At 40.0% G+C, this 17,368-nt stretch overlaps 2 protein-coding genes across 4 annotated transcripts in view; one reads left to right on the forward strand and one right to left on the reverse strand.

Moving 5' to 3' along the window:
• The first annotated feature begins 1,076 nt into the window (after positions 1-1,076).
• On the forward strand, positions 1,077-4,663 carry l3hypdh (trans-L-3-hydroxyproline dehydratase). Its single transcript, XM_029495979.1, has 6 exons — positions 1,077-1,120; positions 1,762-2,252; positions 2,337-2,506; positions 3,176-3,298; positions 3,421-3,558; positions 3,804-4,663. Exons 2-6 carry the CDS (start codon positions 1,775-1,777, stop codon positions 3,927-3,929), a joined length of 1,035 nt encoding a protein of 344 aa, XP_029351839.1. The 5' UTR covers positions 1,077-1,120; positions 1,762-1,774; the 3' UTR covers positions 3,930-4,663.
• daam1b (dishevelled associated activator of morphogenesis 1b) overlaps positions 4,347-17,368 on the reverse strand; it is a 42,922-nt gene continuing 29,900 nt past the window's right edge. Inside the window, exons 6-26 of one of the 3 annotated variants that reach the window (XM_029495976.1) lie at positions 16,820-17,153; positions 16,585-16,695; positions 16,391-16,494; positions 16,157-16,223; positions 15,941-16,058; positions 14,018-14,156; positions 13,732-13,790; positions 13,452-13,639; positions 12,984-13,289; positions 12,786-12,893; positions 11,939-11,968; positions 11,515-11,612; positions 11,346-11,430; positions 10,448-10,554; positions 9,683-9,771; positions 9,325-9,493; positions 9,022-9,129; positions 8,360-8,420; positions 8,088-8,219; positions 6,557-6,727; positions 4,347-5,843 (exon numbers count right to left, since the gene is read on the reverse strand). In XM_029495976.1, coding sequence (XP_029351836.1) covers positions 5,631-5,843; positions 6,557-6,727; positions 8,088-8,219; positions 8,360-8,420; positions 9,022-9,129; positions 9,325-9,493; positions 9,683-9,771; positions 10,448-10,554; positions 11,346-11,430; positions 11,515-11,612; positions 11,939-11,968; positions 12,786-12,893; positions 12,984-13,289; positions 13,452-13,639; positions 13,732-13,790; positions 14,018-14,156; positions 15,941-16,058; positions 16,157-16,223; positions 16,391-16,494; positions 16,585-16,695; positions 16,820-17,153 — 2,797 coding nt within the window. In that variant the 3' untranslated portion in view covers positions 4,347-5,630. Of the gene's footprint in view, positions 5,844-6,556; positions 6,728-8,087; positions 8,220-8,359; positions 8,421-9,021; positions 9,130-9,324; positions 9,494-9,682; positions 9,772-10,447; positions 10,555-11,345; positions 11,431-11,514; positions 11,613-11,938; positions 11,969-12,785; positions 12,894-12,983; positions 13,290-13,444; positions 13,640-13,731; positions 13,791-14,017; positions 14,157-15,940; positions 16,059-16,156; positions 16,224-16,390; positions 16,495-16,584; positions 16,696-16,819; positions 17,154-17,368 lie in introns of all 3 variants that reach the window. The other 2 variants (XM_029495977.1, XM_029495978.1) reach the window with 2 other exon arrangements.

Below are 17,368 nucleotides of genomic sequence, written 5' to 3' on the forward strand. Positions count from 1 at the left end.
CATGTGAAATAGGAAAGCCATGATGCCAGTTTTAAGATTTATATTGTTAATTCTCACAGATATTTCAGCAGCTAAGACATACTGTCCACTCCTTTATGTAACTTTCACTCTGGCTCAGGTATGTTTGTTCTAAAATTGATTTTCTGTATTTATTTCAGTGTTTGTGATTTTGTATGTGCCTGCCACTAAGATTAAATAAGGATCCAAATTATCTTTGTAGATAAAAAAAAAATTGGCCACTTTGCATACATTGCAGAACCTACACCCAATTTGGTGATACAGGCATCTTTACTTTCCTGTGTAGATTAAAAAAAAAAAAAGAGTAAGTAGTAAGACAGATGCAAAGTGTTCATTCACAAAGTTTTCTAACTTTGTGTGCTGCCTGTCAGGATGTACGCATGTGACATGAAGATTATTTTATATGAGATGCATAAATGACCTTGCATGCACCCAGAAAACCTGTCAACAGTGAAGAGACTAATGAAACTGATGCCTGATCACAAGCTGTCATTACGTCTCCTCTTTTATTTCAGGGCCTCTACCACTACTGCTGTTTCAGGCAGGTGAAGTCACTTTCCTGATCTTTGTGTCGGGTAAATTGTTTCTTCTGGGGCAGAAATGTGGAGTCTATAATTCCAACTAATTTTTATTCGGAAGTTGACTGTAGAGACAGACTGGACTGGTAGCGGCTGCCCAACTCAAATAATAATAAATAATAATAATAAAAAAAGCAGAAACCTGTAGCATGAGCAGAGCAGACATCTTCACATTTACTGATACAAAAGCTGATTCCTTTACAGGTTTCTCTGTTAGTTTTTGATTGGGGCAAAAAAAAAAAAAAGACAAACACAAAGAGACGTAGATGACTTAAGCATAAAGAGTTAACTGTGTTGTATTTGTGGATTGTTAATTATATTTCCATCTCTTGAAGCTGTGGTGAATGATTTCAACTCCACAAAGGTGGACATAGAAAGTGTTTCATGACATGTTGCCCTCCAGACCACACGGTGGCGCTAAACTCACATCGAGTGTGTTTGAAAACTGAAATACGCATGCGCCTGAAAAAAACCTTCAACCCTGCAGAAGTTTGAGTCCGAAGTGCAAAGAAGTCTGTAAGCAGGTAAATGTGACTGTTTCTGAGGTGCTACCAGATGAAATACCGCTGATCCATGATAACATTAAGCGGAGATTTCACCGTCAGATTTCACTGTAATTCGCTTCTCCTGAAGGCACACAGCTTTGAAAAGAAAATCTGCTTTATGATAACTGCTTTGGTAATAACATTGTCCAGCCGCAGCATCCTGTTGGTTAAAATGGCCTGCAGTGTTGATCGGAGCTTTTAGCAGCCCAACTTTAGAGGAATATAAAATTAATCTTTCCATTTTTTTAAGGTACCGCGAATGCAACACTGGTGAAACTGAATCTGACAAATACAAAAGTAAGAAAAAAAAGAAAAGAAATCAAAATACAGAGCTGAAATGATTGCTTAACAATTTTGAGCAAACAAACAAATAGATAGATAGATAAATTATACCATCTTCTCAAATGTAATACTTTGAGTATACTGTGGTAATACTGTGTGGTAATACAAATACTGTGGTATTTGTGATAAATAAAATAACATGTTTTCTGTGATGTAATTTGTAAATGTTAAACTTGTTTTTTTTTCTTCTTTTGGTTAATTTTTGACTATTTCTTTTAGCACATTAATCTGTACACTGACTCAAAATTGTGTTTACTTAAAAAAAAAAAAAAAAAAAGATTCAGCATAAAGATGGAAATGAAGCTTCCACCTCATGAGGGAGGCGAGCTCTCAGTGGTGGACATGCACACAGGTGGAGAGCCTTTACGCATCGTCCTCAGTGGCTACCCAGAGGTCAAAGGTGACACAGTGCTCGCCAAACGACGTTATGTCCGAGAACATCTGGACCACCTTAGGAGGGTGCTGATGTTCGAGCCCCGGGGACACTATGACATGTACGGAGCCTTGATTGTGGACAGCGAGATCCCTGATGCTGATCTGGGGGTTCTGTTCATGCACAACGAGGGCTACAGCACCATGTGTGGTCATGCTGTCATCGCGCTTGGACGCTTTGCTGTCGACTACAAACTGGTGAAGGAGCCAAAGTCACCAGAGACACAAGTGAACATACACTGTCCCTGTGGCCTGGTCAAGGCGTTTGTTGAGCACTCTGGTGGTAAAACAGGAGGAGTGAGGTTTCTCAGTGTGCCAGCTTTTGCGTTTGCCACAGGTAGGAAACCCGCCACGATCCACAAGAAAACACATTTCTAAAAGGTGCTTTCATTCTCCAGAGACTAAAATGACTATTTACCAGATGTGACGGTGACCCTGGAAGGCTTTGGCGATGTGATGGTGGACATCAGCTACGGAGGAGCCTTCTACGCCTTCGTAGACGCCCAGAAGTTTGGTCTGGACGTGACCAAGTCCAGGACTCGAGATTTAGTGGACGCAGCCACAGCAGTGACAAACGCTGTCAAGTCTCAGGTGGGACTATTGTTCAGCCTTTGTAGAGACACTACCCACAATGCTGTCAGCTACGATGGTGAGGATGTCAACCTTTAGTCACCCTGAAATGAGACAGATGTGGAATAAGAGCAATAATATTAGAAGTACAAGCTATGTAATCTAAAATGAGATTATTTTTGATGAGGACATTCTTTTTTTGCCCATCAATGCCGATATTATGTCCTAGCAATTACAATAAGTTAGTTTTGGTGTAAATCACAAAAGTGGATAAGAGTTTAATGACCTTATTAAGAATAATTGATAGCTGGACACCCTAATTTTAACATAGTACAAGGAAACAATTTGGCCTGTTGAAGTCCTGATTTACACAAAAAAATCCAACTTCTTCGTTTTGGTTGTGCCATTCTGTCAAATTTGTTTTTCAGTTTAAATCAAGAATACAAGGTTATATGTTTTTCAGAGTCCTTTTATGTATATTTATTTATTATTTGCAACACCAGGGAAAAAGTCTGTTCATAAGATGTTACCCAATTACAATACACATAAATATCGTATGTAGAAATAGGGACATTACACACATAATCCCAGTTCTTCTTGACTTTCTGTAAGATTTAGAATTTAGTTTTAAAACAAAAGGTTTTGGGAATAGTTATGTTGTTTTCAGTCATTTACCTTGTTGACTCAAAGGTCAAGCTGCATCACCCAGCCAGTGATGATCTGGCCTTCCTCTATGGCACCATCCTCACAGACGGAAAAGACGATTATTCCCTCGAAGCCACCGCCAACGTGTGCGTTTTTGCAGAGGCTCAGGTATTTCACAGACACCTCCACTTCAACAGAAGAAAATAGACCAGAACAAGTCATAAAGCACAGATCAGGCACCACACCAGGTTTATTAGAAGCTGTCTTCACCTTGCTTTGTCTGTCCTCAGGTGGACAGAAGCCCCACTGGTTCTGGTGTCACGGCTCGAGTGGCTCTTCAGTATCACAAAGGTTTAATCCGGCTCAATCAGACCAGGACATTTCAGAGTGGAGCCACTGGATCCCAGTTCACAGGGAAAGCTGTTGAGGTACCTGAGCGTTACTTCTTTTACCGGCAGAAAGACTAAAATATATTATAAAAGGACATTTTTGATTATCACCTATATTAATTGGACCTTAAATGAGATTTTCTTTCTGCTGTTTTGATTTTAGATGATGAAGTTGATAAACACATAACAGCATTATTAAAGTGAAAATAAGATCATCAGCAATAGTTGTCTTAAGATGAATTAGTCTGTGACAAAACAAACAAGTGTATTGTGTTTCTCTTAAGGAGACCAAGTGTGGAGACTTCAAGGCCGTTGTGGTGGAAGTTGCTGGCAGAGCTTTTTACACCGGAGTTTCACGCTTTGTCCAGGAGCCAGACGACAAACTGACACAGGGGTTTCTGCTCAAGTGAGCTTTAATGGTGCATTTTCATTTAAACGTGGTTATAGATTTTTTTTTTAAAAAAGGGAAGTAACTTTAAAAATAAGGTAAAATTATGCATTTTTTCCCCTTGAAAAGCCATAATTTGGACCAAAAATCTGTAAACATGGAATTTATAGTAACAATTTAAAGAGATAAACTTTCTTTATAGGAATGAATTCTTACCTGATTTACCTAATTTATCCTAAAAAAAATAAAAAAGGAATGTATTTACCATTTTTAAATGTCCTGATGGACAAATAACCTTGTTTAATTAAAACTGTACATCACCAAATTCAATTGCAGGTTTTGACATCAGGTACAGCAGGGAGTCCTGTTGAGCAGATACTGACCTGTAGATGGAGCTATGAGCTCAGTTGCTCCTTAACTGAACACAAGAAAATGAAGACTCTTTTCTCCCATTTATTTTCATCAGGTCATTGTACAATGGAAGGCAATATTTAAATTATAAAAGTTAGTGGGAATGGGGGGTGGGGGGGTGACACTGGATGGATTCACACAGCTGCTGAGGGGGCAAATTAAAATCAGAAGTTGCATGTCGACGTGAAGTTTCCACAATTTAGAAGACCTCCCATGTGGATCACAGACTGTTAAATCAGGATATTGATTATTGATATATATATATATATATATATATGCAGTGTAAATCCAACCAGTGTGCAGAAAACATCTTTCATCTGATCAAATAAAAACATTAAAGGAGGACACTCCCATCATAAGAAAAAGTGTATTGCCTCGATTGGTAATGGTTTTAATGGCATTTAGCATAGTAATTATGAATTCATATGTGCATGTGTAACAAGCACACAACCTTATATATAGATATATATGTAGTTTATGCCATGAGTGTCCACGCTTGTTGAGAATTTGCAGATCAGGCCCAAGCCTTTGAGTTTCCATTCAACATTTAAAATCAACAGTTAAGGCCAGCTCTTAACAGGAAAACGTTCAAATAAAACATACTGTGATCAGATATATAAATGCAACGTGTCAATAATGAAGACAAACAAAAAAAACAAACGTCCGTTTACAGTTGCAGTGCTTGTCCTACAATGGTTCTGGCTGCAAGAGAGCAGCAGCATCAAGAGGAAGTTCATATTCAGTCTTTCTCTTTGTCTCGTGTGAAAACAAACCCACCCAATCTATGAAATCTATCCATACAAAATGGCCCCTCGTGTTTTTAATGGAATTATCTTCCTGGTTTGGATCGAGCATCAAGCCCTGAAGTCTAAAAGCTGCACATTTTCACTCTGTGCATAGATTCTGACGTACAAAAACAGCATAGAACACATTCTATCAAACAGCTATGACCATCTCTCACACCTGGAGCGAGACAGAACATCCTGGTCCTGCTTCAGCTTCTTAAAAACATTTCATTTGGCCAAACTTATCCTCTGGCAGGAATTATCAGATTTGGTTGTTAATAATAGTTTTTGGCTTCTGCTCCGTTTCCACATCAAAATCTGAGAGGATGAACAGCCTGAACATGTTGTGCTGCTTGTGGCTTTGCTGCAATGATGTGAGGCCATGGTTCAGTCAGGCGGCACTGGATGGGAGCTGGGGAGGGTGCTCAGGAATGTGTGTCAGTTTGACCCAGAGGGAAACTCATGATGAGCTTGGGGGGGGGGGGGTCTTTGTGGGTGAGTGAAAGGACAATGATCTCAACCTCAGCTTAGAAATTGAGCTTTGTGACCGGTCGCTCCCTGCTCGAGTCTGTCGTCTGGCTGTTGATACGTTTGCGGTTGCGTTTCATCTTGGACAAATCTTTGTCGAAGACTTCTCCCGATCGCAGCGCCGACACTAGGTCGTCAAACTCACCACCATCGTCCTCCCCGTTTGCTTTTGCTTTCCGGGCCTTTCTCTCCTTCTCCCTCTGTTCTTTCAACTGGTGACACAAGCAAACATTATTTGATAAGACACTTCGTTTGCTTTTGTTGTAAAAACACATAAATCTGGTTCACTTTTTGAAACATCCTTGACAGAATCTTAACAGAATCTGAAGACACTTCACAGTAGAAGTTAACATTAGAGAGAGAAACCCAGCAGGTCTGGTAACATGATGAAAGATTATTCCCACTCTCTTTTTTGTACGGTGATAATGAAGCTGGTAGCCAGTTATCTTAGCCGAGAAGAAAGATTGAAAGCAGGTGGGAAACAACAGTCTGGCTCTGTCCTAAGGGGACGAAATCCACCTCGTACTATTCAAAGCCCTTCCCTGGTCGGCTGCAGTGTCTTTTTTCTTCATGCAACTCAACACACAGAATGACCACAAAATTCACAAGCTGTTGTTTTTACATTTATGCTTTTATACAGATTGACGTAATGGCACATGATGATCTGATCAGTGGACTTTGGGTTTTGTAATTGTTGCCCTCTTTCCAGTCCTTATGCTAAGCTAAGCTAACTAGCTTCCTGCTACTGATCGTCCAGGAATGGGTGTGGTCTCAATGTTCTCGCTGAACATCAAGAATGAAATGTGTGTATTTCACAAAATAACTTATCAGTTGAAGAACTTTACACATTACAATAACATGCTGGTGGTCATACCTGAATTCAGCTTATTTATGTAAAACATGGAAATCGTAAACTGTTACATACCTGAGCTTCCATCTTGGCCCTGCGCTCCTCCTCCTCCTTGCGCTTTCGCATGTTCTCATTCTCCTGCTGGGCCTCGGCAAACGACTGCAGGAATTGGTCAAAGATGCCAAAGAACTCATCTGGCTGCATCTTACTGGCATCCTCACCAAAGTGCTTTACTGCCCGAAGGAACTGTGGGACCAAACAGAAAAGGGCACATGGGGTTAGATTTACAGCAGGACACGTAGCACCATGTTTTACTTCGTCTTTTACTGTTTTACAGGAGACTCATTAGGTCTCAGCTCTTTGAAACCAGAGCAGGGTACCAGTGGTCAGGCTTTGAAGCACATGTTAACCTAGATTTGACCAGCTACTGATTAGAGCTGAGACTGGAGCCGGAGCCCAAATTAAGGCAATGTGTTTGTTAGGTATTTTTCACAGTAAGCTTCAAAAAAAGAAAAAGAAAAAAAGAAAATGGGAAACATCCAGATGTGGGATCATGCGGAGAACATTTACACTCTAAGATCTGCAATGCTAACAGCAGCTCTGCCAATAACTCTTGCAGGTGGAGGAAAGATGCAAGTTAAGTATTTGTTATCAGCCAGATAAACAAGGCAATCGATTAAATGCCAGTGGTTTTTTTATATAGCTTTCTGTTCTGCAACTATTTCATTATATGCATGTACGCAGGCACAGCAGATGTAGAGAGGTGTTTGGAAGGTGAGCAGGGGTTCTTGTTCCCAATCATAGGATGGAGGACAACTGTAAACACTCTCAAATATTTAACCGCAAGACATCGTAAATGATTCACAGAGACTAATGGTTGCCATGTGACAAGCTGAGCGCTCAGGTCAGTGTAGCGCACAGTCACAGTATGTGGGAAATAACATACTCAAGATAAAAACTCTTCCTGCCTTGCACCTATAAATGTGGACAGACACATAAATCTGACTTTGGGGTGTCAAGCCTTTCCTTTAAAAAGTGAATATGCTCAGGTTTCTGCTGTAAAAAGATCACGTCTCCTAAAATGGCCATCTGTGGGATTGAGGTTTGTTTCTTCTTTCTTCTTTGTGCTGCTCATTCTGCTGGCTCACCAGAGCACGTCTAGCCTCTTATTTTCACAAGGACCACCCAGATTTAAATGAATTCTCAAAATGACATGTTCAAGCAGGTGTAATCAGGGCTTCTTAAACCATGACGCAATGAATCATCATGCAGATATCACGAAGAGCACAGATGATCTAACCCTCCCCGTCTTGCTAGTTTCCCTCTTGACCTGGGCGAGGCAACGAGCAGGGTGACCAATAAAGTATCATTGGCGCTGCAGCAGGAAGCTGAACACTTCACTCCTGCTGTTAGCTTTCCTAGAAAGGTGACTGATGAGGTCAATAAGTCGTGTAGAAACAGCTGCAGTGAGAGGAAATGGGATGCAAGCTTTCAGCGTCTGTGTCTACAAGTGCCTGGGTTTCTAGTAGTCTGCTTAGACAGACAACTTGTTTCAAGTCTAGTGGGGGAGACAAAAAAAAAAAACCCTATAGACATGCGGACTCACCAGTTCTTTGGCTTCAGTGAGAGAGTCCTCCACATCGGAGAAGCTGAAGCTGGCCACAGTGATGAACTGACTCACCACTGACACAAATTTGTCGCCCAGTTCTTGTGGTCTCTTCTTCTGGTAGTCTAGCTCCTATGAGAAACAATTCAAGAGAGGCAGATGAAGGAGAGATACACTAGATCTGCAGTAAACACTACCCAACAACATGACGCCCCCACCTCCAAAAAAAAAAAAAATGTTACTGTTGTCTCTGAGCAATCATTCTGACTCACACTCTCAACGCTTTTCAAGCCACTGCGCAGGTTGCCGATATCTTTTTCCAGCTCTGTCATACTGCAAACAAACAAAGATGGTTATACAAAAACAAGAAAGCACTTGAAAGTTCGTCTGCAGGTTGGCCGAATCAGCAGTTCCCAGCCGTCTTCCAACTCTTAAAACAAAGCCACGTCTGATTATGGTATCTGATTATCCAGTATTACCGAGCGAAGCAAGAATTCTAGGTATCGTTGAGGAGACCTGCATGATAATTTGGAGATAAACATTTGCACTTGAACAAAAAACAGTTCACAGCATACTGAATAATTATTTCATCTCATTCAGTCAATTAACCTCTAACTTCATCCTCTGTCTCATATAGAAATTCTAAATGTTTTTAACCCATTGCCTGAAGTGATGCTCTGAAATACTATATAAAATTGATAAAAGGTAAAAGTACTAATTTATTTACTGTACATAAATAAAGTTTCTACACTGTTCTTGGTATAATGAGGGCCCCTGTTTTAAGTTTGGATGCAAAATTATGTCTGAGATGTTATTTTACATATCAAAGCTGCTCACTTCTAAAAAATCTGGCAGGCCTCTCAGCATCCTTATAGCCTGTGATTCATCTGCAACAAAGACCATTTTTGTAACATTCTCATAGGGCTTCACATACTTGACTTTAGCTGCCTCTGGGATGCTCTGGAGGTCCTCCTGAAACATTAGGACTTTGGGATATTTCTTCTCCAGGATGGTGATCAGGTAGTGCAGAAGAGTGATGTTCCTTTAAAAACACAGTACAGGCTGGAGTGAAGGTGTCAAATGTGCAATATATTTTATTGTGTACGTTGAAATATGAAAAACCATGTGGTGCTTCATAAATATCACATTCCCAGTTCCCTATGTGACTTTTATATTTCATACATTCTCCCTCTTCCTGCCTGCAAAGGTAATGTTCTGATTGAAAAACTGTTCTTACTTGTCAATACTTGATTTGGTGTCAGCGATTTTGTTGAGTGAAGACACCTTGAAGCCATAAGCGTTTCCCCTCTGACCCTTGTTCATGTAGTTTCCAAAAGCCAGCACCACCTCCAGCAGCTGCCTCAGGCTTTTACTGTGTAAAATCTCCTTAGATGCCTTGGTCAGAGCTAGAAGAAACAGAAAATTCACACAGAAGATATTTACATTTGATATTTGGTAGCTTGCTTTTTGATTTTTTGGGCAAAAATATAAAAAACACAAGAATTTTCAGAACCTTTAGCAAAAATTATTTTCCACATGTATATACATACACACGGACACACATAAATCATGTTCATTTTGTACACTTTCCTCACCTTCAACTTTGGGTTTGAGCTCAGCTATCCTCTCTGCAAACTTCTTTTTGAAGTATAAAGACTGCAGCCTCTGCTGGTAGTGGTTGATTCTGGACAACAGATGGAAAATATGTGTCGGAGGAGGGCAAAAAATTCATAAATTATGAACAAGGAAATCCACATATTTAGACAAGAAGCCACAAAATTGGACATTGTGCCTGGGCAAAATAAAGCTAGCTGCAGGTATGGTTACTACATGACACATGACATAACATAACTGTGCTGATGATATATTATTTTTTCCACAGTTTATGATTTCAGTTTATAAACCACCCACTCTGTAGCTAATAGATACCCCTGGGACATCTGTCTACCACTTCATTCTGTACTCTGAATAAAAAAAAAAGTTATGCTTTGGTCAATTACTAGATAAAAAAACTCAAGTATATTTGTAGTGACTGTAGGAATCTCTTAGATCTTAGTTTAGCTGGTCTAATGTGTTGGTGCATCAAGACGTGTCCTTCCCCCATAACGATTTCTCTTTCCAAACTGGAATTCAAATAGTGTTATTACATTACAGATTCTATTTATTTCCCAATACGATTCGCAGTGATTCACACAGACAGCCATTGTTTCCAGTTAAGTAGAAACCCAGACGAGGAAACAATGGCTATTGTTTGACAGCAGATGTGCTGAGTGATGTACTGACCTGAAGCTGTCAGATCTAATATAATTTCCTGATAAATACTGAACTAAAAAAAAAGAAAGAAAATAAATAAATAATACCTGCTCATCTCGTAGAGGAAACGATCCGGTTTTGCCATTCTGTCAAGCTCATGTTTGTGTTCTTCCAGAAGATCCACATCACTTTTCTCTGGGACAAACTTCAGCAGCTGGTGGAACAAGACCAGACTCTTTACTTAACATATTTAAGACACTCATTTGGATTATTGACAATGGGAGATCTGTTGTGCTAAAGCGTGTTAAATTGTCCATGCACTCTGGTGGACAGAGACAAGTGTCATAAGAAGGGGGTTCAAGACTCGTCAATGTCGATATTGCAGCTTATACTTTTTAATACACATTCAAAAATATTTACTTTCACTTTCATACTATTTTCACTTGAACATAGATTGATGGGATATTTTTTTAAAAGACTTTACTCAAGACCCAACATAACAGCACGTGGAAAGCATAAAGAGGTATGAATACTTTCTGAATGCAGTGTATATGTAACAGGTCAGTGAGCAGAGGTCACTCTGGCTGGACTTCAATTTGCATGGCTCACTAATTTTAATGGTAGTGGTGATGCAAAACTCTGAACACACAGATTTTTTTTATTCTTTTTTTGGGCTGAGTGTGTTGGAGGAATTACAACACAATGACAGCATGGATGTTCATCGCCAGAAAGTGACTTATTTTCCAGGATGCTTTTTGTTAGTTTAACCTTTCTTGTACATCTGTACATGTGAAATAAAGAATCAGTTAATTTTATACACAGCCAAGATTTTGACAGGAGAAATGTAGCTGCAGCTAAATCCCGACGACAGCAACAAGGTTTCTTGTTTACATGACTGTTAAGAAACCATCTATCTGGGGTTGACTGAAACCAGCTGCTCATAAACACGCTGAATGAGTGGCAGCAGAGGAATTTCTGCTGCATGCAGGAAACCAAATGAAGTACCTGCTCCAGCATATCTTTGGGAAGGTCCTCTTGTTCGTCCATGGTCAAAATAGCTCTCTTGATTTCCTCATTTGAAAGTTTCAGCCTGCAGTGAACATCAGATGAGTCCATCAAAATAAACTTATCATTACTGGGAATGTGTCGGTAATTTATTTTATAATAAACTTACCGGGAGAGGAGGATATTACAGTTTTGAGCTCGGCGGCCATCAATGACTGACAGCTCCTTGACTTTTTTAGAGCTCAGTGTGTCGTCCTCTGTCTCTTTCTGTAAGCAAGATGATAAAGGTTAGAAAATGGCAATTTTTTTTCTTGGTTAGTCACGCACATATACAGAATAAATATTTCCTGGTACATGCTCTATAATCTGTAAAAAGCGCTAAAGAACAATGAAAAAGGCACACATGAAAAAAAAAGGATGTTGGCTTGGAAAAAAATAAAGTATCATTGGTTTATATATCCTGTTGGAAGAGACCAAAAGAAATGTAGCTGAAAATACAACATGGCATCAAGTAGGAAATTTCACGATACAAAGTCTGACTGAATCATCAAAGAGCAAAAGCGATATATCTACTGAACTGTAAGTGCACTCACCTGCTTGCTGTTATTGATCATAAAGAAGTCCTAAAATGCAGTCAAGAAGCGGGGAAGATGTAAGCACTCATTAGAATAAGTAAAGCAGTTACGTGATTGCAGCCCATAAAACCAAACAGCACATAAATCAGAAGCTTATTCAGCATTTAGATGAAAATGGATCGATCAGTAATGAAGTGAGCAGCAATGAAACACAAGTTGCCTGCCGTCCAGGTGATCAATACGTGCTTAAAGTTCACATGCTGTGCAGATGAGAAACAAGCCTGTCAAGAGTGTCGAGTTTTCTTTTTTGAACTCAAAAGATCCCAATATGCTATTTTCTTTATTTGTGCCTTGTGTCTTCCAGCTTCTAATAATGTGTATTCATGCAGCACTGCACTGCTATGAAAAAAAAGAGCTGTTGACATCTCATTCTCTTTTATGCAGAGAAGACAGATACTACTGATTATCATTATCTCGTCTCTAGACTAGAGAAACAGCAGCTCATTCATGCATTTTCAAACACACATGGCAAAATGAATAAACTCACGAACAAAAATGACAAAAATATGGCATTAATGTCAAATGAGAGGAGACATTTAAGATGATTGAGTATTAAAATCTTGCATTTAATAATAACCCCCCCAAATCTATATCATTTTCTACAGCTATGTCTTATTTTTCAGGGTGACTCTTTTCGTATTTGATCACTCCACCTTCTAACTTCTTCAAGTTGCAAAACAACACATTCTAGAAAACCAGGCCAAGACACCAAATCTATATGCAAAAAGGTAAGCCAGCTGAGCTATCAGTCACCCATCTCACCCCTCCAGGCCACCTCTAGAATGAATGACCTCATCCTCAGTACCTGCTGTCTCTGATAGGCTGAGAAGGTCTTTTCAAGGTCCTCCAGATCCAGGATTTTGAAAACCTTTCCATCATCCACATCCATCCAAACAGTGCCCTCCAGTTTATTCTGAGCAGAGGAAAAAAAATATTGGCTCTGTCATATTTTCATCTGAAGTATCAACATATTTAGGTCTTTTTGGGTCTCAACTATTCCCACCTCAGCTAACTTAGACCAGTTGAAGGACTTGAGTGGATTGGATGGCTGGGGAATGTTTTTCTTCTTCAGGGATGGCCCCAGCGGTGCTCCTGGTGGCGGAGGAATGCCTCCCATGGGTGCACGTCCAGGAGGAGGTGGCGGGCCACCTGGAGGAGGAGGTGGGGGAGGTGGAGGAGGGATCATGCCACCTGGAGGGGGCGGGGGAGGTGGGCACAGACCTGCGAAAGCTGGCACGGGTGGGGGAGGCAGCGGGCCGCCGGGGGGACCGGGGGGAGGACCTCCAGGAACAACAGCTGCCTGCCGCTGCTGCGAGAGAGTGCAACAACAATTGTGTCATCTTAGTATTTTAGGTGTTGCAAGTTGTGTTGACTACAACAATGTTCAACTATTTTCATTTGCTCAAAACTTGTACAGAGTTTATTGGGAATGTTCAGTCAGGGTTTATTTTAGGGGTGAAGGACAACATACTGTGCTGAGTTCGTGCAGTCGTGCAGTGAGTTCGGCCACTTGCTGTTTGACATTCTTGTGCTCCGTGCTCTCCTTCTCCAGCTTCTCTTTCATCTTGTTGAGAGTCTGCATCATGTCCTCTTTCTCCTGAGTCTTTGCATCACATTCACGTTCCTTTTTCTCAAACCTCTGCTGCAACTCATGGTGTTCTATGAGAGGACATAACTCATTGATCTTCTCTGCCACCTTTAATTTGCTTTTCTTGTAAAATATCTATTTCATATTCATAATCAATGCGTACCTTTCCTCATTTTCTCTGCCTGCTCTTTCCATTGTTTGACCTCGTTTTCATTGACCAACCTGCAGTGAGGATGACCCACATGATTAACTGCAGTGTTTACAAGAACAACTCCTGTGGTTTTTTTTTTTTTTTTTTTTTTTTTAGAAGGGAAGCTATTTTTGAACTGGCGCTGTTAAGCACATGGCTTTTAGATCAAACACATCACTGTTCTGTATTCTTCAGCCAACTCATCTGGCCCATGCACTTATTCATGTGTCAATCTGTTCGGGGAAGCTGGAAGACTCACATCCGGACGACGTTCTTCACGTTAAAATTCTCCAGTGGTGTGACGTCAGGGTCGTGGCCTTTGTCATTCTGTAAGACCATCTGCTGGAGGATACGATCCAACAGCAGCCAGTACTGCACCGTGTTACCACTTCTCTTGTCTAGAAAAAGACACAAATACGGAAGGAGGAGTAAGTTTCCCGTTAGATTCCTGGCCTGAGTAAATACTCATTGAAGTTTGTTCCGCACTGGTTATTTGATTATGGTTGATGTGACATGTTCCAAAATTATACAGATGAGCCACATAGAAACACCATGATTAAAGGTTGACACGTGCTAGATTGGTTACAAGGACAATGTGTTTACTGTAGCTTTCTTGTTTAACCTGAAAACCTTGTAATCACTCACATATTTGGACATTACACCATTGGGACACATCCAGTTACTATGTCTTACTGGGATACATGTTCAATGCACATTGTGAAATTATACCGTACTATGGAAGTACCATCACAAGATTCTGGTTGATTAGCTCTTGTGTATAACTGTTACGCCAGTGTGTTAATTACACTCTTAATGCTTGAGCAAAACTAAGTGTTGTTACTAAAAAACTGCTGAAAGAGGAAGGTGAGCAGCAAGGAGAAATAACCAAACAGACTTTAACCAGTTTCTGCAGAAAGCTAGACAAGAAAAAAATAAAATAAAAATTGCCAACAGCCTCTGACTGAAGACGTGGAGTATTCGGTTTGGCTGGGAATAAGTTTATCTTACTTCTGGACAGTATAATCTGAGCAAAGTCAATATTCTTATCTTTTGTGGATAGAAACCAGAAGGTACATATGTTCTGTGTATTTTGTGGGAGGAAGGCTACTACTCTGTTTGCAAAAATTTGGACACCCCTCAAATAATTCCTTATCCTACTAATATTTGAGGTAACACACATTAAAAATTCATGTGTTATGCACTGTTACTTTGTTGTTTAGCAGATAATTTCCTAGCTTTTAGTATGAGGTCATAGGTAATCTCTATGTGATGCGGCTGTGTTTGCGTGTCAAACCTGCACCCCATTTGTCTGCTAAAACTTCCTGCAACTCCTTCAGTCTTTACTTTACTTTTCTCATCTGCCCGTAGAAAAGGCTGCATCTGAAAGCATTCTTGTTCTTTCAGTAATAACACTTCCTATTTCGAACTGAATGTACTGTGAATGCTTGTCATTGATTAGCAGGCATCAATTCACTTCATTTTGTTACTGTGAGGTCACCAAGCTTAACAAGAGTCAGCCAATTCATTATCAGCTGAGAGGACTTAATGGAAATGAGTACAACATGCCAGAGAAGGCATTTGGGGCCCAATGAGTTCTCAGTGTTTTACAAGTGGAAGGGTAGGCAAATATTTGCTCATACCACAATGGCAGCGTTTTTGAGGAAAGGCATTTTTGTTGTTGTGGTCAGATTGATTTTGTTGGCCACAACAAAATGCGTAATTTGACAAAATGATGTAAATAACTGCATTACACATCTTCTTTTAAAATTTACTAGGCTCTTTGAATCACATTTTAAAAAAACGTCATTTCTGTTTGGTGTCACAGTGTTCCGACTGTTAAACAGTGCAATCAAAGCTATCAGTGGCTTCACATGTGAATATGTTGGAGCCTTAAGTTATAATCATCAATCTAGACTCAATATCCCATAATGACAGAAAGAAAATTCAACACAGATCCCAGCGTGACTATTGAGATGATTAAAAATACGACACCAAAGCAAGTATTTAAGTGATATTTCAGTTTTTCATTTGAAATAATTTAGCAAAAATCCCAATACTAAAATTTTCATCTTGTCAGTATTGGAATGTCACAGCATGAATATAAACAGAATATGACAAAAACATGAAGGATCTTTCCAAATGCACTGTATATCATCGACTAATAATGTAAATAATGACTCACGTGGCATGAGGAGACAGTGATGAAGGACAGACATAAAGTGCGGGTATGCATCTGTGTGGTTCATCTTCTTCCGAATGAGTTCGAAAACTTGGGTTGCACTTTTGGTATCTATATGTACCTAGAAGAGAGGGAGTAGAAATAAAAACCCATGAATATTTAAAATGTACAAAATATAAAAGAGTAAGTTCAATGATCTTTTTTTTCTCCTTCACTTACAGACTCAAATCGCTTTGACAAAGCCAGCTCATCCTCATTCCGCAGCATCTCAAAGTAGTCTAAATGCCTGAGAGTTGGAGACAAGATTAAGAAGTTGCCTTTGAATATGATCCACTAATATACTTAGTTTAATTTAGAAAGAAAGGGTGATAGGATAAGCGTGTGTTTTCTGCAACACTGAATTTTGACAGGACTATAATGTAGTTTATAAAGTAGTTTTTGATTTTAGCTCACCTGTCTAACGTGGAGTTTTCATGGGAGCGCAGCTTATCGATCACAGGTTGGATGCCCAGCATAAGAAACTCGTATCGGAGGTGGATGCGGAATTCCAAGCTTGCCTTAATGCGAAAAAAAATAATGCAAGTGTTTAAGGGGACATAAATATAGTGTGAAAGTAAAAACTGTCCACAGTACAGTTTATAATTCACCTCTCCAGCTCCTTGACTCAGCACAGCATTAATAAAGGACATGATGGCCGTTTTCAGGTTGACCTCGTCTCTGTAGCGCCCCGTACTCCGGTCCAGATCATTTATAAGAGTCTGAGGGGTGACAAATCGTGACTTTTGTTATATTATCATTACTTCGTGCTGATTGCAAAGGATTTAATGTATCTGGATTTGATTGTAAAATTACAAACCATGCATCTGGCTTTCTTCCACCCACCTGGAATCGTGTCCTCTCAGAGGCAAAGCGCTGGTAGTGCAGCATGGACTCCAGGATTTTTTTGTGCCCACCAGGCACCAAACACACAGCACCCATGATCTCCAGCACTGCCACTTTGGTCTTGATGTTCTCTGTGGCCAGACTCTGGGCGATGATGTTGATGCTCTCCGAGTGAGAGAGGACATGGGCACGGCCCTGTGAGTTATTCATCAGAGCTTTGATGCAGCCAATTAGAGAAGTGTGGATTTGTGACTCTGTGGTCTCGTAGTCCATGCTCTTCAGGAAGTTCAGGATACATGTCAAGCCGTCCAGGTCGATGAACCGAGTCACAAACCTGAGCAGAGCAGGAAGAGAAATCATCCAGATTTATTATTGGATCATTTTTTATCTCCTTTGTAATTTGATTTGTTGGCAACTTTCAATTGCTTCTAAAAGGAACTGAAAATAGACTTTGTCTACAGTAAATGCATTGAGCCACTCAGAAAGTTTGGTTTTAAACGGCAGTAAAAAGCTCATGTCCCTAAAATGGAAACATTTCCTTTGTTTTCT

The sequence above is a fragment of the Echeneis naucrates genome, chromosome 24, assembly GCF_900963305.1.
Source record: "Echeneis naucrates chromosome 24, fEcheNa1.1, whole genome shotgun sequence".
Lineage (NCBI taxonomy): Eukaryota > Metazoa > Chordata > Actinopteri > Carangiformes > Echeneidae > Echeneis > Echeneis naucrates.

Bases quoted from the DNA above. Each gene is read 5' to 3' on its own strand.
- l3hypdh (XM_029495979.1), top strand. From the start codon at position 1,775: ATGGAAATGAAGCTTCCACCTCATGAGGGAGGCGAGCTCTCAGTGGTG. The intron at 2,253-2,336 runs GTAGGAAACCCG...ACTATTTACCAG, and splicing joins AGCTTTTGCGTTTGCCACAG to ATGTGACGGTGACCCTGGAA. The intron at 2,507-3,175 runs GTGGGACTATTG...GTTGACTCAAAG, and splicing joins CAAACGCTGTCAAGTCTCAG to GTCAAGCTGCATCACCCAGC.